Consider the following 22,799-nt stretch of genomic DNA (forward strand, 5'->3'; position numbering starts at 1 on the left):
GACTATAGTTGGAAAAGGGTTCTATGATAATGGCGAAGCTTTTGGTTTTACATTTACCCGCATTTAACCCTCAGAGTATTTGTAAGAAACATTGTCCACACGCAACCATTGACAAATAAATTAACTTTTTATTGACCTAACATTACTAATAATCATGCCTCTGAAAACAAATGCACATCTTGTTTTTCTTTCGTATAACTCTGCAATCCAAAATAAAAATATTAAACTCATTACAACATGGTATGATCTTCACTAACTTCACGTAAAATGTTTATTTGATGTATCCATGCGGTGGGAAATCCTCTAAGGTGCAAACAGCTATTCCTGTTTTAAGTAGCATAGATTATCAATTGAAATTCAGTACAAGCTATAGAGGAATCCTGAAAAAAATATACCACCCCCCCAAAAAAAAACAAATCAATAAGCCCTTAATCATCCAGGGAGTTACAAGAGCTTCACCTTTCCTGCACCTACACTCTCGTCTTTCTGTTGTAATCCAAGCAGGATCTGGCAGGCCCAGACCAGTCAAGGGAAACATCACAAATCTCCCAGGACTACTGTTGGTTCAAGTGTTGATTTATAGAGGGCAGGCAGAACCGATCAATAGAAGAACAGACTACATTCAAATTCACAGGAGAAAGCGAACATGCAGAGACAATCATTTCCTGGGAAAGCTAAAATCTAATGAGAATTAACTCTGTCTGTTTCATTCAGACAACCAACCCCTTTGTGGCAAAGGCTTCCTGACAGACAGGAACCCAAGGCCTCTTAATAGGATTTCCATATGATTTCCAACACCTGCCTAAAAGTTATTTGTTTATGTTGAGAAAGGGCTCCTTGATTCAGACATCTGCTTGCAGTGCAGACTTATCTTATGAAGCAATCTACAAAGCAGTTTTGTTGCCATGGTGCCATGTATTTGCCATTTACTGTATTAGAAAGTACAGCATTTTCACCCTTGGTTCACAAAGGTAAAATAAGAGACCAATCTCCAATAAGTTTCATGGGTCACTTCGAACCAAGTTCTTGATATTGTTATCTCTGTACCCATAAGATTTAAAGTGCAGAAGGCAGGGATCCATTAATTGTTATGCTTCAATTGCCAATATTAAATGTAATGAATAAATTTTTCACACTATGAGCAATGCATCTTTAATTTGTTAACAAGGCCACAAATATGCCCTAAAGACCTTAGAACCTTAAAGAGCAGTCAGCCTTCACTTAATTGTTTCACAAATAGAATCGTGTTTTCTTAAATTAAAGCACATTATGAATCACTTAAAAGGCAAATTAATGTAACTGGGCATTATAACAAGCTCAGAAGTTGTTCAAAAATATTCAAGTCAAAATCACAGGCACTTTGATTTTTTCTGTGAACTTAAACGCCAACAGTGATTGACGGAGTAGTATTAGCATGTATAAAGACTGTCTTCATTAGCTTGTGTTAATTTACATCAGTAAATAATTCGTTTTGCTAAATGATATGAACAGGCAACAGGATGGAGACAAATGATACCACAAACCTCAGGATTTTTCAGTCTATATAATGAACATACATTTTAGATTGTAAACTTCATTGTATTGGATGCATTGATTTGTAATGTATTGTATGCATTTGAAGAGTGACCTACTCCAAACACACACCAAAGGCAAAAACAAAACGAATAGGAGCCAATGATTCTAAGCCTTTACAAACCAAATTTTTTAAAGATATTCCTTCCATCCTTCTATTCAGTACTACAGTGTTCAAGATATAACCACCCTATGCTGTGAAATTAATTTAAAAGTCAACTTAATCGTTATCAATACTGTACAAAACTTTACTCCTTCACATTACACCCTACACTAATTGTTGTCAGTACATCCTTTATTTTCCACATTAAAGGCTTTCAGAAGACCCATAAAAATTTCAGGCACCATTAATTTAAATTTGCACAAAAAATTCCCCCTTGACAGACAGCCAAACACTGCTTATTACTTAGAGCACTGGTCCTGCCCGTTTGCACTTTAAGAGAGGAGAAAAGGGAAAAATTAAATGCAAGAGGAAATTTATGTCATGTTCATTACCTGCTAAATGTTAAATGGCATTATCCTGCATGAATAAATTATTTTGTACAAGGATTCAGTCTGCAGCTGTTGGGAACTGGCACATTCTGGTGCTTGAACATCAGTATTAGTCACATGATGTATAATCATAAAAAGCCTCTCCTACATAGAGCCACTTAAGAGACGACAGATCAATAAAACAAGAGACTAACTGCTACTTTGTGCATTGCTGAAAACATTTAAGGAAATTAGCAGGCTATTGTAATCTGAAATGATGGCAGTAAGCTTTTCATCCTAAAGTAAATCATTGGATGAATCTTTAAACTCTTGGTACCAAAATATTTTCCCTTTAGATATACCCCAGCTTTATATTCTGAAACAGAGGAGCTAATGTAAGTGCTAGTTCAAGTATGTGTTGTCCTGCAATTATCAAAACAGCACGTTTTCCACCAGGTCAATTTCTTTCCATGTTCAAAAGAAGTGATAATACTGTGAGCATTTAATAAGAGCCACCACACTAAATAAACAAAACCTCAACATTTGAAATGGTTGAACCACATTATCTAATCAAGTTTATTTCTCGTCAAAATCATCCCCATAACCTACATCTGCATTTGTTTTTGAATACAAGACTGTTTTCTCTGCCAGTCATTATCCCACAGACATGGGACTCGCACAGTATTTGACATGATCCAATTAAAAACAAAATTAACTATCCACACCCCCACCTATCCAGCACTATAGTCTTGTCTATTCAGAGAAAGCATTCTCCAGCTGACTGACTGTCTCCATTCACTTCTGATTTAACTCAATTCTGAGTTCCTGTTCCTCTCAGTCGTAAAGGTTACTCTTTTTATGCCAAATAATAATAATCCTTGTATTTGATATAGCCCTTTTCATGTCTTCTCGACGTCTCAAAGCGCTTCACAGAATATGCTGTAAAGTGAATTGACCGTACATTTGTGGGCGAAACGCAGCAGCCAATTGCGCACAGCAGTGTCCCACAAACAATCGTGGATTGAAAATAACCAATTTATTATTGTTTTGTTTTGGAGGGATTATTATTAGGTGTGTGGAGTAAGGAAACTTGCCCAAGGTTTTGCCCTGCCGGGAATTGAACCCAGGTGTCTCGCTTGTAAGGCGAGTGCTCTAACCACTGAGCTACAGGACTCCACATCTACAGTATAAATAGAGCACTCAGGTTAAATGGATCAATGGTTTGAGGTGCTGTCTCCAGAGGTACTCACCACTCCCTCCTGGCCTCTGGAGGCTACAGCACTGGAGGTGGTTTAGATTGTCATGTCCTGCACAGCAATTTCAGTCTGTATTCTTAACACTGCTGGTAGGATCCCCAACACGAATAACAACTGCATCTATGTTTCCAGTTGCAAAATCTCAAACTGTAACTTCCCTTTCTGCAGTATCAGGAAGGTCAGTCTAGGCTAGCAATGTAAAAAAAATGGTAACAGTGTGGCAACGATTGCAGTTAGTGCCACCAGAGACAACGATAGTTACCCTTTATCTTACAATCGCAAACACTGCTTCCTTCAAAGGTGAGAAGCAGACCCACCTCTTGGTGCAGTGATAAGTGCCGCTAAAGACAGAGATTGAAAAGGCACTCATTGAGGAAACGTCTTCATAAACTTCGGAATAATCCTGGAAAAAACGTTTGACGTACGTGGATGAGACCTAGAAGAGACTTTATGTTCCAAGGTTGCTTTTTGTGGCATCAAATTCCAATTTACACTCCAGTTTTCCCAATGAGCACTTTTCCAACCCCATAGTCTTCATGTCACTCACATAGTTTACAATGCTAATGCTCATTTTATACCGGTATGTTGTTGTCAAAAGGACACAATTTTGGTAGAGAACTTTCTGATTCTCTCAGCGTAGTCTTGCCTCACCTACCTCTTCGACCACACCCATCGTTACCTTCCCCCCTTTCCTGTTTGGCAACTGCCCCCACCACTGTAAGTGCTCTAAGACATTATTCTACATGAAGGGTACTAATATAAATGCATGTTGTAGTAATTCACCAACAGTGAAAACCACTACACACACACACCCCAACGTAAGTCAATGTGTCTCTCATACACACACACACACACACACACAGCAACAACAAATTACATTTGTACAGCGTCTTTCAGGTTGCAAGGATGTACCAAGGTGCTGGACAGTCAGGGATTTAGACCCATGCAGGGGGTTGGGATCAGGAGGGGTGGAGGGCAGGGGTAGGAGGGTGACCGAAGCCGCGGTCGAAGAAGAGACGTGCCTTGAAGGAGGCAAGGGAGGGAGCAAGATGAAAGGAATGTGGGATAGAGTTCCAAAGGGTGGGGGCAGAAAGGCTGAAGGCCTGACTGCCAATGGTGGGGTGGGCTGGGCCAGGGACAGAGGGAGCAGACACAACATAAAAAAGACCAGATTCAGAATATTTATTTTACAAAAAGAAATTTACCTGTAGATGTATCCTGTATTACAAATTGCTCCAATTAGAGTAGGTGAGCTGGGTATTAGTCTCAAAGTAGCTGCAATCACACTTCTACAGTCTTCAGATTTGTTCTATAAACTGTTAATGAGGTTACTTAAAAACTCATTTACTCAGTGTGCATGCAGTTAAGAGAGTTTGAGCTCCTTCAAAAGCTGGTTTAAAAAAACACAGGAACACTTCCAAAAGTCTCAGAAATCATCTAAAAAGCATTCATAATCCCAACACTCATCACCAATATGCAAAAATGCACAATTTTAATAAAAGTACTGCTATTTTAAAATGTAAAGTACATTTGCCTTCTAGGTTTAGTTGTACACAACTTCAGCAGGTTACCAGTGCTACCAGGATCTAGCTTTTAAACCTCAACATTTGGCTTAATTTGTCAGAATAAAAATACAAAGTAAAAAATAAAATGACTTAAATTATTTTTTAATAAAAATAGCCACATTTGCATTCTCCTAGAACAGCTGAATTTTGACTACAGGATTTGCTCTTCTTTAATGAATAAAAGCTTTGCAAACTTATACTAAATAGTAAGAATGCAACAAACAAACAACTGCAGCATTTTACTCACCCAAGTAAACAACATAAGGTCAAACATTTGTGCCCCATATCATAATTCATGAGCAATTCAAGTAATTCACAATTTTGTTTTTGCTATTTATTATGTTGGACATAAGCATGTGAGCACGAAGTATAACAACAACTAGCCTCAGTGTATTATTGGGATTATACACAGATAGATATCGACCAGCTGTGAATTACTACCTGCAGTCAAGCAGCCAGTCTTTAAGAAACATCGAGCATCTTTCATTTCTGAGGCAACATCAGTACAATCCACACAATACTATGAATATCCAATGGAAATAGCTGTTCTTGCAGTACATTTATTCAGTAATAATGATACTTTTAGAATTCAAACCTTAGTTTTTTTATGTCAACACATTGAGTTATTTTTGCTCGTTTTTTTTCCAAAAAAATTATCTCATTGCATAATTAAACATTAGTAAAGTTTCTTTGGAATAAAACCACTGAGCTGAGCAGTTCTCAAAAAAAAGATTAACTTAAAATTAGGGACCAGGATATAGAAGCCTCAGGCATAAGTTTAAATGGTTGAGACTGCAATACATGAATAGATTTTTGCTTATGACAAGGACCTGCGTCAAGATCATAAGACATGGTGAAAATGCAACTGAAAACAACAACAATTTACATTTATATGGTGCCTTTCACATTGCGAGGACATCTCAAAGGTGCAGGAACTGCACGAGAGCCTCAATCTTGGTGACAGTGAGCTGCAGAAAGTTAGAACTCATAACAGTGGCGCTACAATGGAGGATAGTACCAGAGATGAGAGATAGAGTTGGGTGTCATCTGTACACATGTGAAAGTGCACCCCATATCTACAGATGATGTCACCAAAAGCAGAGAAAGGAGGGAATCGAACAAGCAATCCAACCTTGATCCTTCGTAAGAAAGGAATAGTCAAGTCAAGCTTACCTTTACAGAGTCTCTGTCTGCTTTCGTGGCAACCACAGTATTTGATGAATGAATGAGGTCACAGGAAGTGCAGATGGGAGTGAAAATTAACAAAAACAAATTAGATCACGAGTGATAGCCATTCCCCCTCCCCCCAATCACTAGGCATGACAATTCTTACCCTTTAGTTACACTGGCAAATATATACTAGTCTGACTCCACACCGAAGCAACGTTTTTTGTCATATATGGGTGTCTGCTATCAAAGTGGAGTGAATGGTGGATGCCCCATTTATGAGTCTAAGCATTTTAAAGGCACCAGCTCATATGAAGTTGTTCATTTTATATTAATGGCCAAGTTCATGAACAGAGATGGCAAGAATTGTTAACATAACTCACATTATAATGCAATTCTTGTTTTCCTAACAAAAGTCCTGATGATGACTCTTAGGGATACCACAATCATTTGGCCGAACTGAATGCAATACTCTTGGGTTATGTTTATGTTGTAGAGCTTCTTCCATTCAAGAGCTCAGCTCACTAAAGCCAGGGGTTACATTTCCTGCCTCCAGAGGCACAGGGAGAGCCACCTCTCAAGGTGGCAACTACACTCATTGAATGACAGCAGCACTGTTTACCTTGTAAAGAAATGCAAACCATTTGTCACACTAATGACACAGCCCTTCAGTTAATAAACACAAAAGAGAATACACTCCAGTCAACCAGATAAGGTATTCATTCAAAAGTGTTTTCTACTCGTGTACTCGATGTCCATGAGGAAAAATAAAACCTGGCATCATGCCGTTTTCTTACTTGATTTATCTTGGAGAAAAGAAGCCCAGATTAATTAAGATTAGTTGATCATTAAGTATTTTATTCATGGGCTAATCCAACCCAGGTCAAATACAAATCAGTCCTTCCTCTTGGGCACTAACACACTGTACTGAAGCCTGGCAAAATAAAGCTAGGTATTAAGTGCTGGTTGGATCAATTCAATTGCTCACTGGTTATATTTGGAGGCAGTGTGAATGTTCAAACTGTGTGCACAGTAGGAATTAAGTGTTACTTATCTTTATCTTCCCCTCAAAAATCAGTGCTGCACTACAGTATGCATGGTACAGCTGACATAAGCTTGGTGTGTATGGGAGGGGGATGGCGTGGCAGCCTCTAGGATAAATAAAACGGTGTTGTTCCTCCAGAGGTACTGACAGCCATATTCCAAAGTGGGTCTCGATCCTGTTTTCAGAAGCACCAATTCCACAAACAATAAAGTAAACTGGTCCCTCCCAGTACCTCCGGCAATTTGGTCACCACATTTTCTTGCCTGTGGGTGAGCTATTTATTTAGCTTTACAACATAAACATGGCTAAACGGTAACTATGCCAAATCTGCTCTTAAAAGAGCGAGTACAGACACAACCAGCCAAACAGCCTTTTTCTGTGCTGCAAATTTGCATGGTTCTACCCTTCCAATCTTTAAGCAGCAATTTTTTAAAAAAACAAATTGAAACGGTTTCAAAAGATTCAAGTTTTAAACTTAAGGAGCTATGTAAATTACATGAAGGAATTAAAGTTAAAAAGGTACAAGTATTCATGGTGATCAGATTATAAATACACAGAAAAGATGTTTACAGTACAGCTTAGTGTTAATTACAGCACAGCTCCAAATGATATATTATTTGAACTATTCTGAAACTTACTTGGGTGTGAAGTGATGATGGGGAAAGAATCACAATAAAGACAAGGATGATTCACTATTAAATTGGCTCTGGTTTCTGACTGTTGGGTTTAATTTTTTTTACAGTGTGCCAATGAAATCCCTGCACAGGATACCACCCACACACTTTACCACTGCATCCTGTGAGGTGTTCAGCATTTGACGGGTGCAGCATGTACGCGATTGCCAAAATGTATGCAACTGGTAACAAACAAGCACTTGTTTGCATGACATTATCACATTCAATCATCAACAACCCTGCCTCCACTTTTGCACCACTCTTCCCACCTCTGGAGGCACAAGCTGAGCACATTATCAGACTAAAATTCAGCAATGAGTTTTAATCGTTGCTCACCTCTTTGATGATCTGTATCATGATGCTTTTTCTCATCTTTCATGGCACTGGACAGAGCCAACAGGCCCACACTGCTCCCAACAGTGGAGATTCCTGGAGGCTGAAGCCCAGATGGGTGTGGAGTGAGAGGTATTGGGAGTGCGTGACCGTGTGACAAATGTTGGGCCTGTAACTGCTGCTGCTGCTGTTGAGAAATAACCTTGCATGAATACAATGTAGGAGAAATTAGGGGAAAGCCAAGTACAAGAAAAGCATATACTTCCACATTTTACATTTTAAATTTCAATTGTGCAATTGAAGCAGCAGTATCTCCCTTTGCTTGGCTTTTATGGACCAATTTGAAAGTGCTTTGGAGGCTCATTATGTGCAGATATTCCCGTTTGGTAAAATTCTTCTGCACAGACTGCTTGCACCATTACATACACTTCTTAAGATAACAGTAAGGTCAATGCTTGATTGAAGCTGTACGATTATTTCATTTTGATCAGCAATTTAAAGTTTGAGGGAATAAAAGTCTATTAGTGACCCAGTATCTATATCAGTAATTGTCCATGGTTAAGGTCCATTAGTCAGATTTTTTTAAAAAAGCACAGATAATTTTTCCTTCAGTGTCTTTTTTGTCAAAAAAAAGGCAAAAATCAGGGGGAGGGGGCAGGGGGGAGAAATTTTACACAGTAGGGAAATTTGATGAAAATTGGAATTAACAGCCATATTGTGCACCATTGCATATAGTTACATGGCACTGCACGAACATTATGCTGTTAGCACATTGCCGGAACCGGGTTACTTGCACGTGCATTGTACTCGGCTCTCCTTGCCAGAAGCAGGAGTGCAGGAAGGCAGGATTTTGAATGCGCACAAATTCTCAGATCCAGCTGACCTGCACGGAAATCACATCAGGCGTGCCTTCCTGAACCCAGTTTACATGCAAGCGTATATAGCTTTGTACATGGATTTGCAGATCCAGCATTGCAGCGAGAAGTTTCGGAATGTGCAGATGGATAATACAGCAAAAATGCCAATTTTTTCAATATTTTGAGGTATTGGTTCATCAATTGATTTTCACCCAAACACTGAGGTTTTAATTGGTGAAAATTGATTTTAATGGGCCTTTACACGTGATTTTAGCAAAAAATGTTTCAACCAGAATAGATCCAAATGGGATAAACGCTGGTGACACATAGCCAGTAACATAAATGAAGCTTGTGTACATTTAGCAACAGATTCTATACCTGTCCCTCTTACAATATTCCAACCTCAAAATTGTCATAAGCCAATGTACAGATAGACTGGTTTTGATTTGCAGTCCATATGATTTGCCTGAAATTGTATGTTGCACCCACAAAATATACAGTCAATTCACTTTACAGTATATTCTGTGAAGCGCTTTGAGACGTCTCGAAGACATGATAAGGAGTTATATCAAATGAAAGGATTATTATTATCTTTTGTGGAAAGATACTGCAACTTCAAAAAGGCTGATTATAAAATGTTAGCAGAAGAGAATGTTTCAAAGAAAGAAAACAAATCACAGAAGTACAGTAGTTAGTCATGCAAAATATAGCACAGAACATAAAAAGGCAGTTACACCAATGTTTTAGAGTCAATTATAGCAGTGACATGCTGAACAGCATTCAAGTGCCACAGAATTCATACTGTGCACAAACTGCAAACACAATAAAGAATGTGTTACTGAAGGAAGATGTATTAAGAAAGATGCTGACAAAAAGAACTCTCATTTCCTCTCCACCCCCCCCAAAAAAAGTAACATTGCACAAATACTCAGCAAACAGATAGCGAGTACAAAATCTATCCTCTGTGTTAACTGCACAGCAGGAGTTAATTTGTGAGAAAAATGAATTAAATAACCCAGAAACAAACCTAGCTGCAGCCACTCTTTAAACCCCTCAGAGTGTCCTTAGCAGTACTTCAGCAAATTACTAAAGGAAATCTGATGTAGCAGAGGTGCAGGTCCTTAGGCTTGCTCAATAATGCTGAAATAATTGCGTACTCTGTGCACGTTTAGTGATGCTCGAATAAAAGCTAGAGGCCTGCCCTTGTACTCTTTGCTACCCGGTGAGTCTATGTTGTGACAGGTTTATTTGAGTGGGACTATGATGCATGCACTAGTAGCTGCACTGACAAGAGTTTAAAGTCTGTTTTACCAGTGCACTGGCAACACATAGAAAAGCCCTCAAGAGGTTAGTATTTGAGTGCTTGACCTCAGCCAAAGCTGCATCAAGCTTTGCGCTGTACTAACCATTGTGGGGTAGATGGTTTGCTGCTGCTGTCAGGGGAAAAATAAAATGTAATGCAAGTTAGTCCGTGCATTACTGAATATATAATCAAACATACTATATTACGATCGAAACATCAACATACATTAGATATCCATCATAGCATACTTGTTTTATAAGCAAGTTTAAGTGAAATAAATAGTTTAAATATTAAAACTCTCCAATTTCAGCATGACTACAATTGCTTCATTGAGCTGTAGCAACCAAAAAGAGGAGGTTTCTCCTAGCCAACAATCCTACAGATAAAACCACACAGTCGTGGTTGTTTGTGGGACAATGCCGTGCGCAAACTGGCTGCCACATTTTGTCTACAATATTGACTACACTTTACAGTAAAATTGCGTGAAGCGTTTCAAAGACATGATAAGGCGCCATGCAATTAGATTAGGATTTAATTTAAAGGCAATTTATTTTACTGAACCAAACAACTAATTTCCTTAATAAAAAAAAATTCAAACTGCTCCCATCTCAGGCAATGCAACACCAAGTGATGGGTTTGGGAAATAAACACAACATGAACACTGAAGAACAGCATAAATTTTGTTGGCTGTATATCATACTCTGAGGCACAGCACTGTCTGATCCATTTACAAAAATTTGGAAGATTAGCATGCCTTTTCCAAAATAAATTCTTCTAGCAACATAATTTTCATGTAACCCAGTGGCTGAGACTGTAATACTATTTTAAATATTAAAGATGTACACCTGCTGTGACCAAGGCAACCCACCCATTATCCACACGTGAACATCTCAAACTTTTTACGATATTAAAAAAAATCAGTCAATCCTGTGTAACCTCACCTCTTATTGGTGAGAAGCAGAAATTTAACGCATCAAAAGATCAGAGTTTCATCACAAGGAGGAAATTGCCTCTGTTATTTTGTGCTGTGTGAAGCCATTTCCTCCCTGTGGAATTTGAGTGTGGCGACATAAACATGACAGAAATGGAGGTTAATGGGCTCCTTTATATTTAGTCGGTTGAGCGAGACAGCAATTCATGGGACTGAATAGTTGAGCGAAATACTGCCCTGAAGACATGGTAAGGCGCAATGCGTCAGCAATCAGACTGACATGTGTGTCTGGAATAAAATTTCATGTATACACCCCTCCAAAGTATGGCAGAGTTCTAGTGGTCTTTGGGAATACCAGCAGAAGTTTGATACAAGGCAACACATCAGTCCAGTTCAATCAAGATCAGTCAGAGTACAGTATTTATACCCATAAGATAGAATTACCCTAAACAGACAGCCAACCAAACCTATTCATTCACATTTTAATCATTCAAAATTGCAATTATATTTTTTACACCAGAATAAAAAAACGATTCCTCCTTCCTTCCTTGTGAGAAATGATGTAAGAAATCATTTGTTACATTAGTTTATACTTAAGTGATTACTTTTGAAATATGTAAAACCATTACGACTGAAAATTTAAATATTTGCTTTCTAATCATTTCACTTCACTAATTTCCCTACTTGTAAATTATTTTGAGGCACCTTGGGATTGACCTTATCAAAGACTCTTGATATTAAAGAACTGACAAGAAGGGTCTGGATTCCTTGTGTAACTGTACAACCAGGAACACACCTTAGAGATAAATGATCCTGCAGTTATTTGATAGATCTACTCAGTCTGTATTGAAATATTTCCATTTATCATCTGCCACCCCCCACCCCTCGATAAATGTCAAATGAGTTCATTTAATAAATGTGAACTCATGTTCCCAAAATATTTTGGGACTACAGGGCTTTAGTGTTCTTGGGAAATTAAACCTTAAGTTGCTAGAACTTTGGGATAGTAATCTAGTACATACAAACTTTTATTCACAGCCAGATTTATTTTAATATGCAAACTTGGTTAGCAGCCTATTATCCTCAAACACTGAATGGCCTCTATGGTGAGTTTTTAAAAGAAAAAAAATTATCTTCAATGATTGAAAATTTCCAAGGGAGGAAATCTGGACTTGGTACCAATTGCATTCTCCAGGAGTGGTGGTAAATGAGACACTTGTAGCATTTCCATCACTAACTTATGACTTGAATTTCATAAATTTGTATTAGTAATTGATAAATATTGTAAAACCAGCAAATTGTCTGCAAAGCGGGGGTGGGGGGGCGCAACACAATTAGTGCAATTAAGTAGGCTCCCAACTGTAATTCTCTAGTTGCAGAGGTGAAGCCATTGCGTGATCCTAGATCATCCCAAAACTGGTACAAAACTGTGCAGGTTGTGTGCAACAATTCACTACCGCGTTTCGTCCACAAAATATATAGTCAATTCACTTTACAGTATATTCTGTGAACCTTTAAGATGTTTCGACGACAGGATAAAGAGCTATATCAAATGCAAGTATTATTATTACATTTGTTTCCTTTTCATCAATTTTCTCTCCCATCTTCCTTTTACTGCAAAGTTTACCTAGTTTACAGTATATTCTGTGAAGCACTTTCGAGACATCTCGAAGACGTGATAAGGTGCTATATCAAATGCAAGGATTGTATTATTATAGGCGCTCAGTGCCCTTTGCTGCTTCACCTGAATATCCATTATTCCTATTTCTGCCAGCACATTGATCTTTAATACATAATTTGACTGAGGTAGTGGGAAGAGAAAACAGGGACATGAATATGATCTTGTTCTCATCCAACAGTGGTAAATAGTTGATGTACTAAGAATGGCAAGCCAATCTGATTTCCCCCTCCCTAATATGAGGCGTAAGCCAACAGTTTGCATGCTTCGTCACCTTGAGAATAACTAACTTTGCACAGATCAGCGATTAAATCCGAGATCTTTAGGTCATGTACTTTTTTTGAGTAAACCAAACCTGCTGAACTATCAGGATAGCAAAACAGATGCATGTAAAAGCATTACATTTTCTGATACAGATGGAAAGACACCAAGTAATCACTAATTCTTAATGAATTTTGAATGAATGTCAAAACTTGAATGACCTGATAGTTGGTTCAACACACTGATACACCAAGATAGAGAGAAAATGAGGAAGAGAATGGGAGTGAAGGAGAGACAATGTTTAAACAGCAGCACTGAGCACAGGCTTGACGTTCAGATGAGAATGAAGCCAAATTGACCTGGAAAGACTATTTTCAGAAACTTTCTTTTGCACTCTCCTGATGTCTTACACGGGGCAGGCAATGAACAACCCGACAGATCAAAAGCAAACATTTGGGAAATAAGTGAGGAAAAGAAAATGACAAACACAAATTGGGACAGGATATAGGGGAGGAAGATAACAAGAGAAAAGATTGAGCACACAGAGGGAGAAAGTGAGTGATAAGACACCCAGAGAATAAGTGAGCAAGAGACAAAACTGGTTTGTTAAGAACATGCAGGATGAGTTAGAAAACTACATGTTCATGATCGACAACCCAAGGTCTCAGCAGCAACATTTATACAGTAGATATTTCCAGTAAAATATCAGGAATTACAAATAATGTGCTCTAAGCTGTCCTGAACGCTAATAATAAAAGATTTGACAAATTGTTAAATACAGCTTTAATTTTAAAGCCTGTTTTCTACGATTCTTTTAAGAACCACGGAAAAACAACTTCAAAATCAAGACCGAATTCAACAATTTGCCAAATACTGGATATTCTAAAATGCTACATAATTAGAGTAAATCTGGACCAACATGTAATCTCTCCCTATAGAAGTGCTGTAGCAATTTGGGATTGGTTAGCATTTCATGAGGTGGATTTTCACTTTGCCCTGAATCTTTAATATCAGGGAGAAAGGATTTATTCTTCCTCCCATTCTCTCTGCAGAAATACATGCTACAACACCTCTTTATCTGACATTTTTACCTCCCAACACTAAAACCTTGCATTAGTATTTTTAAGGGCAGTATTCAGTAGATATATTATAATCAATTTCTGATCCCAGGCACTGCTCCTTTTAGTTAGAAACCTCTGTAATTGATCAAAGCCAGTTGATTTTCATATCAACCTACACTGATTTTATTGAGAAGTTAGTAACTTTTTTTTAAAAAATAATCTTCATTTAGGTGACAGATGGATAGAATAATATACTTCAAGAGTGCTAACAGCAAGAAATCAGATGTGTAAATAACCTCAGCCTTAAGATTTAAAATGGGGCAGAATTTTGTAAAACAATCAAATTCTGGCCCAATTTGAAAGCGGGTTTTCCACATTTCTCACCAAAATACACATGTTCGAACATTTTAAGACAAGCCTAAAAACATGCAAATTTCAAGCTTCTGGATTCTTTAGTGGATCTTCAATTTCAAACTACTATTTTAGAATGACCAACTAATATCAAACATTGGCATCTGCCCTCCTTCATGTCTGCTAGGTGACCATTTAAAAAAGTTGATTCCCTTTTCTCACAGCAATCAATGTATGCTGCTGAAAAATACAAATCGCCTCACCTTAAAACTTTTAATCAGGGTCAAATCAAAGGTGCCCACAGTGAGAAACACAGGATAAGGTGGTAAGAAATATCGGTCTTAGGGATCCTATTTATTTATGGCATTTCGAGACCACACCCATGTCCTATGGTCATATGCTATTTTCCCCTCCCTCCCACACATTTTGATTGCTGATTGAAGAACCTTTCACGACCTCAAACATCTCCTATGATCAGTTCATTCTGTTAGCAACCTGTCAAATATTTGACACCATCGTCCTGCTTCTAGAATGCTCCTGTTATAAACAGTGATTTTAGTGTTACTATGATCCTCACACAAGGTGTTGTCCATTCTCCACTGCCTGCCTACCAGAGAAGATGGCATAGATACCTTCGCTTCTGCTTCTTATTCCTAAATTTGTCTTTCTGTTAGACAATGTAAAAACAGTGCATTAGCTATTAGTGGAAATACTGATCCATTATCGATCCATTTACTCTAGATCAACTTTGTGGTTAAACATACCTTTCGTTACATGGTAATTTGCCCTGTAAATTCCTTCCATGTATACAAGATCACAATTTAAGTATTTGGGGATAATTGTAGATTGAGCAAAACATGAATTTCAAGGCGCATAATGATTTCTGTGTTTCTGAACTAGGAAAGGCATATTTGTATGCAGGCAGAGTAGATAGGTTTAACAGAAGAGCTGAAAGTTTATAGAATTCTTGCTTGATTGACTTTGAAATTAGGGACTTGTTAACCATAGCTTTACCCCAGAAATTGAATTGTTGGGGTGCAGTCCTTGGTATGTGAATGCTGAAGGGAATGCACTTGGTCAGTGTTGTTTTTAGTTTCTAGGCCTTTTCTAGTTTCAGATTTTGAGTCTTTGTATCCAACCTGCAGAATGAAAGTCATTTCAAGAACTGTATAGTAACCTATTATAGTAACCTCGCAGGCCTCGTTAACAAACTATTGTACTTTAAGCAATTTTTCTGAAGAACAAAGTAGAAGACAATGGTCCACACATCAAGACTAATAAGGATGGTAATTATAGAATCCTACTGCACAAGAGGCCATTTGGCCCATCATGCATGTGCCGGCTCTTTGAAAGACTTATCCAATTAATCCCACTCCCCCGTTCTTTTTCCATAGCCTTGCAATTTATTGTTTTCAAAAAAATATCCAATTTCCTTTCGCAAGTTATTATTGAATCTGCATCCACCACCCTGTGAAGCAGTACATTCCACATTGTAACAACTCGCTGTGTTTAAGAGAGAGGAGAAAAGACAGATCAAGATGTAGTAGCTAGGATTTAAAAGTCTAGATTATACGAGGAAGAGAAGGAGCTCCACAGCTCCGAGGTGCTGAGAAAGAAAATGAAAAGATTGCAATGAGTTTGAATTCCAAAACAGCAAGGATTCAAGTGTTAAAAGGCAGAAAAGAAAGCAACACCCTAAGCAGTCAAATAGGATGCATCTGTACCACTATGGAATCAAAACGTAGGCAATGGGAATTTTGAGTCATTTCATCTTATGGTGTTAAAATTGATCGCATAATACATTTTCCCAACTGCTTTCTTTCTTATTCCCTTTTGTACAGCAAACCCCAAAACTCATCTTGTGGAGACCTGTAGCTCAGTGGTTAGAGCACTCGTGTCACAAGCGAGAGACCTGGGTTCGATTCCCGGCAGATTGTAACCTTGGGCAACTTTCCTTGCTCCACACGCCGGATAATAATCCCTAGACGACATGAAAAATACTATATCAAATGCAAGGATTATTATATATGTTACGAGTGCTTCTTCATGGGATTTGATTAGATTAGGAGAAGTCCATGAGAGAGAGATGATAGCTCTGATTTTGCTTGACAATTCAGGAAGTTATAGCTGCGTATATCCTCCATTATATCAGGATTTAAGCAAATTGTTTTCAATGCATTTTGCAAGGAATTCATATGATCCAGGATTAATGCGTGAAGGGATCGGCAACAATCATCAGTCACAGAGACCTTCCTTGAGTTGATGCAAATGAAATGTGAACATGTTATGAGTTGTACGAGTCTGTACAGAACATGACTCAAGTCAAAAACTTGCATGGTTCTCTCAGGAACAAGCTCATCTGACTTGCAAGATGACAAAACATGAAATGCAAGAAAATTAACGTATCTAAAATGCTGCACTGAAAGATGCGGGATGAGGAAATGAAACGCGGACTTAAATTCTTCCAAAATGAAGTATGACACTGATTTTTATGCTAAAGAAATAAAATCAACCATAACTCCACATTAAAACTAGTTAACATGGCCTTTAATAGACAATTAATTTGATAGTCAAAGCAAACCTACTGACAGGACATAAATATCAATATAATGAAGATAAGTTTTGGACACAAGATCTTCACTGCATTATGAAAGGGTTTTTTTAATCCCTCTCGAGACTGAGGTCATAATATACAAATAGACTTATTCAGCACAGAAAGAGACCATTCAATCCATACTGCCTATGCCACTGAGTATACGGTTTCTACATAATTGTTAATTTCTATTTATTTTTACGATAATTTCTGTTTTTTATGTTCTTTATGAGAACATCAATTATTCTGCCCATACGACTAGCCACCTATTCTGTACTCGCTCACCCAGCAATTTGGGTTGCATTTAGCATTTTAATAGATGAGTTAGGGAGAGCCTGTAGCCTTCAATTAATCCTTAAATCAAATTAGATCACTGAGCGCAAGTGTTGTGCACAGGTCATTGTGCATTTACTGACTGTAAAACCATCCTCATCCAGTCACTTAATCAATATACCCAACTAATCAAATAGACAAAAATCATCATCAATGGAGAGATTGGAACTAGGCCTGCTGATAAGAAGGAAAACTTCAAATGATTGATTATTCAATCAATAATAAAAAATGAGTTAGTGTGTGGTATATGTGTGTGTGGGGGGTGGGGGAGGGAGAGAATGAGGTCTGTAAATATGTCTTACATTGGAAAATTGGCAGGGAAACAATTTATCAATATTATAAGTGCTCCAAGTCAAGACACCTAATGAAACAGAAAAAAAAATTACATTTGCAGTCACCTGCAGTTTTCTTTCCTTCCGCATTTACATAAAGTTTATCCTCTACACATGCACATGAGATTTGGTTAAATGGGGAGTGGGTGTGAATGAGGCAATTAATCACAAGAACAGCGTCATGTTCTGAACACACAGACTGTGATAAACCACATGACTGTATCTTGTTCCCAAACCAAACCACAGCCACAGATCAATCCTCAATTGTTGCTGACAGAGGCAGCCTGCAGAGTATTACAGGTGTCGAGTGAGGACTAATTCTTCAAAAAGATGCATGTGGAAGATGAACTTTAATCAAGTATTGGTGACAACACCATTGAAGTTAAGGCAATCTAACTTTTCCCTCAGACATTAAAAAGTACTGACAAAAACAGGCGATTTATAGTTTAATTTTAAGGTTTGCCTTTGGGACCAATATAGCAAACACTTCATCTTCTACAATTATAGTTGGTGATGGCATAGAAATAACTGGCTGGGAAATCCTATGGGCTCCCTGGCCCCCACCTTTCCCTGGGCTTCATATTGCTAAGATTATTAACGCATTTGAAGAAGTTGATGCACACATGAGGGAGAAGGAAACAGGGCTATACGAGAAGGGGTGGAGGCTTTTGAAGTATATAAATATCAGCACGGAATAGTTGTACCAAATGGCCAGTTTCCATGGTGCGATGCTCTAGTTTAGGAGAACTTCACACAAGTGAGAATGTACAACTTATGCCAAACATACTGTGGTTGAAGGGGAAAGAAATCTATGCATTCAAGAGGAAATTTGATGTATTAAGGAGGAAGAAAGAAAATGGGCTGGAGAATACGAGGGATGGAAGCTCTTGTGGACTATAAACACAGGCCTCCCTAGTTGGGCCCAATGCCCGTTTCCATACTGTATCATTGTATGCAATTAGATTTATCCAAGGCCTCGTAACCAAAAGTTATGAGACCTTGAGTACAGTGAAAATGTCTGGCAATATTTGGTGACAATTAGATTGTTTTGGATGGAATATGCAAAAACTGAAGAAATGAAAGTAGTGAATACTTTGAATTCCAAGGTATATGTTGTGGTGGGCACAATTTAAGTGTCACAATCTTATGGGAAGAGCGAAACAAAAATTCCCATCTTAGACTAAATATAGCTTAAATTAAAATTAGTCATTCATTCAGTGGCTGTTTGTGGAATACTGCTGTGTACAAGTTGGCTGCTGTGTTGGCCCACAAAATATAGTGACTACACTAATTACATCTTACATAGAAGTTCAGAAGGGATCCAGTAATAGTCTGTTTCGAACAGATTTTATTTTCTGACCTTCCACCCACTATTCGGAAATCTCAGAATGACAACAGTATTTCAGAGTTTGGCCAACACTGTGGGAAAGTAGGCTAAAACAATTAGGCTCAAAGGAGACAAAAGTCTAGGTGAACTAAGTTATGTCACTGCATGAGGTGTGCAGTAGCTATTGGACTTCCATGGCTTTAGTGTCAATGCAGCACTGGCTGTGCAATGCAATATAACAAACTTCCAGGCACAAATCTGTTCACATAATCGCTCTTAACCACTAAGCCAATAAGTCTGGTCCCTAACAATAATTTTTATATCTCAAATGATTTTCATTTATTCTCGTAACTATCTGTGCAAGGTTTTGTGAAAAAGAGTTCTCAAATATGATGCTAAATATACAGAACTAAATGAAAACCAGTTGAGATGTGCATATGTCTACATTTCCTTTATTTTTATATGATTAAGTATTTTAAGAAAAACTAGCACTGTGCCCACCAGAAAGTGTTGATGGCCGCATATTGAGGACAACAAAAGAATTGTTCCAAGAACTACTGATCTAGGTGCTGAAGTCAAATTAGAAGAGGTAAGGGGGAAAAAGGGAATGCACTTTCTGCTGAAAACTTTAAAATGTATAGAACTATGTATTCTTGAAGTCTGAGGCGCAGGATTTCGTGGACTTCTCACATTTCCCCTGTATGAGGAAAAAAATAAATGAGGAGCTAAACATAAGGCTTTAAAAACAAGCCAAGCTGAACACAGTTACCTAACTGATATCAGTTATTGCCTAGAATTCTCACTTTATTTTAATGCACTCCATGTTTGTATTAAAAAAATGGACACGTGGGTGGGAACAAACTCCTGACAAATGGGTGTAAAAGCAATATAAAAACACCTTGATCATGCCTACTGAATAAGCCCTGTGATTACACCAAAGCAAAGTTTGTCCTTACTGATTTAATGCAAACGGACACTAAAAATATACTTGAAACAGTGCTTGGGAAGTCCATTGGACAACCCTTATTTTTGTTAACGTTATTAGAGAGCATGTTACACTTGTAGCTGCACCGCCTTCCATCACCTCCAGAATATCGCCAGACTACGGCACTACCTCACCCCTCACGCTGCTGAAACTCTGGTCCATGCCTTTATCACCTCAAGGCTGGACTATGGGAACTCTCTCCTCGCCGGCCTTCCCGGCACCTCCCTCCACCAGCTGCAGGTCATTCAGAACTCTGCAGCTCGTGTACTGTCCCGCACCAGGCTTCGCGACCACATCACTCCCACCCTCGCTCACCTCCACTGGCTCCCCATCCCCCAGAGGATCGAATTCAAGATCCTCATCCTCACCTACAAGGCTATTCACGGCCTTGCTCCCTTCTACCTCTCCGACCTACTATCCCCCTACTTACCTGCCCGTACCCTCCGTTTCTCTGGCTCCGGTCTGCTCCACATCCCACACGCTAACATCAGTGGCCGGGCCTTCAGCCTCTCAGCCCCTAGGCTCTGGAGCTCCATTCCCCCGTGCCTTCGCCTTGCTTCCTCCCTTTCCTCCTTCAAGGCCGGTCTCAACACCTTTCTCTTTGACCGTGCCTTCAGCTCCCCTCTCGACTCTCTACCCCATCCTCGCTCCCTCACTTCCCTCAACCTGACCATTTCCCCCTGCTCGGGTCCCAACCCAACTGTCCAGCGCCTTGGGATGTCCTCCCGACGTGAAAGGCGCTCTATAAATGAAATCTTGTTGTTGTTGTAAAAAAAACTGACATTTGCTGCAGGTTGAAATTTTTGAAGTGTATTTAGTTACAAACGTGCAAAGATGTCCTCAGCCCTGGGCAAAACCAATCAGGAATGCCAATCCAGTTTCCTGCAGCAAATTGCACCAATACTGGAAGCTGTCACTTCACCTCATAAAGTATAAAAGGGATAACTTGATTCCAGAGGCACCACTGGACAGTGTTCACCTTGTAAAATATGCCTTGAAGAGAACTACCTGAAGGACAAGCAAATGCTCCCATCTTAAGTGTTCTCTCCCTTACTCCCATGATCTTAGCAAGAGCAATAGTCTACTGACATGGGCAGCCCATTACTAGGGAGTACAGCTGTGCAGTCTTGAATAAAGGATGAATGTGCAGATTTATGACTCACCGAAGCACTACAATGCCAGAGGGCTAGAGGTGCCACACTGGGGAGAGATAAGGGTGGCGACATCATGAGAGGGCAATGCATGTCATCCGTAATAAGATTCTGAATCGTAATACAATAATAGAAAAACAGAATTGAATTAGTGGCCGACTTGATGTGAAACACTACATGCTTTTATTTCTGCGACATGTATGTTACACACTAAAACAAATGATACAAATGATGAAATTATGGCCACTGGCTGCAACGATCATACTCTACATCATGCACTGATAACTGAAAGTCTAATCAAATTGTGTTTTTCAAATATATTTTAAAGTCAGTGGCCCCCATTTACATGAAGAAATTACAGAGCAACTAATTCATTTGCAACTCGTTTCCGTTGCTCACTTTTTCTAGACTTGCAATTAAATCATGACATTTTACAATTTAAAAAAGCCAGAAGGTGTTCTCTTAACCCGTGTAACCACTGTGTGATTGTGAGCAGTTTCCAAACAAACAGTCCTGTATACTCGTGAGTCATCTAATGGTGAAGGTGTGCATCCATCTGAAGAACGGCAATTAGCATGTGCTTTATGACCCCCCAACCCCACTCCTCCCCCCCACCCAAACTCCTGCCCCCCACCTGCCCCATTTGAAGTTCTTTACTCTGAGATGGTTCAGTAGGGTCACAGAAAACTCAATTAAAAAGTGGCCAATGCTGAAATAATTCCTGGACATATCCAAAGTAATCTAATAATCTTTGGCCTTATGAAAATGAATGGACAAGCTAGGGCTCTTCAGTCTCGACAGAAGAAGTCACAGAGTGGACTTTTATAGAGGTGTATCAAATTTTAAATGAGATTGAAAAAGTAAACTCAGAACAATATGCACAACATAGAACATGAGGACATAGAGTTGCAGGATAGATACCAGAAGTTTTTCTTTACTCAGAGGGTAATTAACGACTGGAGCAGGTTGCCAAAAAGGATGGTCGAGGCCAAGACAATTAACTAATTTGAAAAACAACTTAATGCTGTGATGAGGTAATGATAGGTTGGTGTTTTGGAGGAATGAGATCAGATGAGCTGGAGAGAACTCCTTCATTCAAACCAATCTTGAATTATCAAAATAGGTTACCATAGTGAAAAAAAATGGTGTTATTCAAGGCTTCACCGTTATGAATTTTTAAAAAAATATCTTAAAGGTATATAGTTCTTGTGTGTTCTCAGTTTGCCATTTTCTAATTTGGAAAGAAACTCAAGTTTAACATAATATTGCCCAGGCAGGTGCTCCCAGGTTCTCCCTCTCTCAGCCTGTCACTGGCAGTTCCCAGCCCTCAGCCCATGGCAGTCAAACTAGACAACATAGAAATGAGCTTTCAGCACTTTTTTAAAAAAGCATAAAATGGGTAAGATGCCCCAAACCAGGAGTTCCCACTGCATATAAATTCATTGATAAAATATATTAGGTTCCTGGAGAGCAATAAAATTCCTGTTTTATCACCACATAACTCATCAGTGCCCAGTTTCTACAGGAATACAAAACAGCAGCTCAAATTGTAT

At 38.7% G+C, this 22,799-nt stretch overlaps 1 protein-coding gene and 1 non-coding gene across 23 annotated transcripts in view; both read right to left on the bottom strand.

The window, feature by feature from the left end:
• The window catches only part of LOC103186089 (transducin-like enhancer protein 4), a 93,650-nt gene that overhangs the window by 29,166 nt on the left and 41,685 nt on the right, over nt 1-22,799 (bottom strand). For 3 of the 22 annotated variants that reach the window (XR_006084957.1, XM_042333556.1, XM_042333520.1), the window contains 3 exons: nt 10,347-10,373; nt 8,087-8,285; nt 6,038-6,057 (listed from right to left, as the gene is read on the bottom strand). Coding sequence is in view for 21 of the 22 variants with exons in the window: in XM_042333556.1 (XP_042189490.1) it covers nt 6,038-6,057; nt 8,087-8,285; nt 10,347-10,373 (246 nt within the window). In the remaining variant the exon portion in view is untranslated. Of the gene's footprint in view, nt 1-6,037; nt 6,058-8,086; nt 8,286-10,346; nt 10,374-21,258; nt 21,355-22,799 lie in introns of those variants that run through there. The other 19 variants (XM_042333588.1, XM_042333563.1, XM_042333552.1 and 16 more) reach the window with 11 other exon arrangements.
• On the bottom strand, nt 3,146-3,217 carry trnav-uac. The gene has a single exon. It is a non-coding gene; the product is annotated as a tRNA-Val (tRNA).

The sequence above is a fragment of the Callorhinchus milii genome, unplaced genomic scaffold, assembly GCF_018977255.1.
Source record: "Callorhinchus milii isolate IMCB2004 unplaced genomic scaffold, IMCB_Cmil_1.0 Scaffold1, whole genome shotgun sequence".
Taxonomy (NCBI): domain Eukaryota; kingdom Metazoa; phylum Chordata; class Chondrichthyes; order Chimaeriformes; family Callorhinchidae; genus Callorhinchus; species Callorhinchus milii.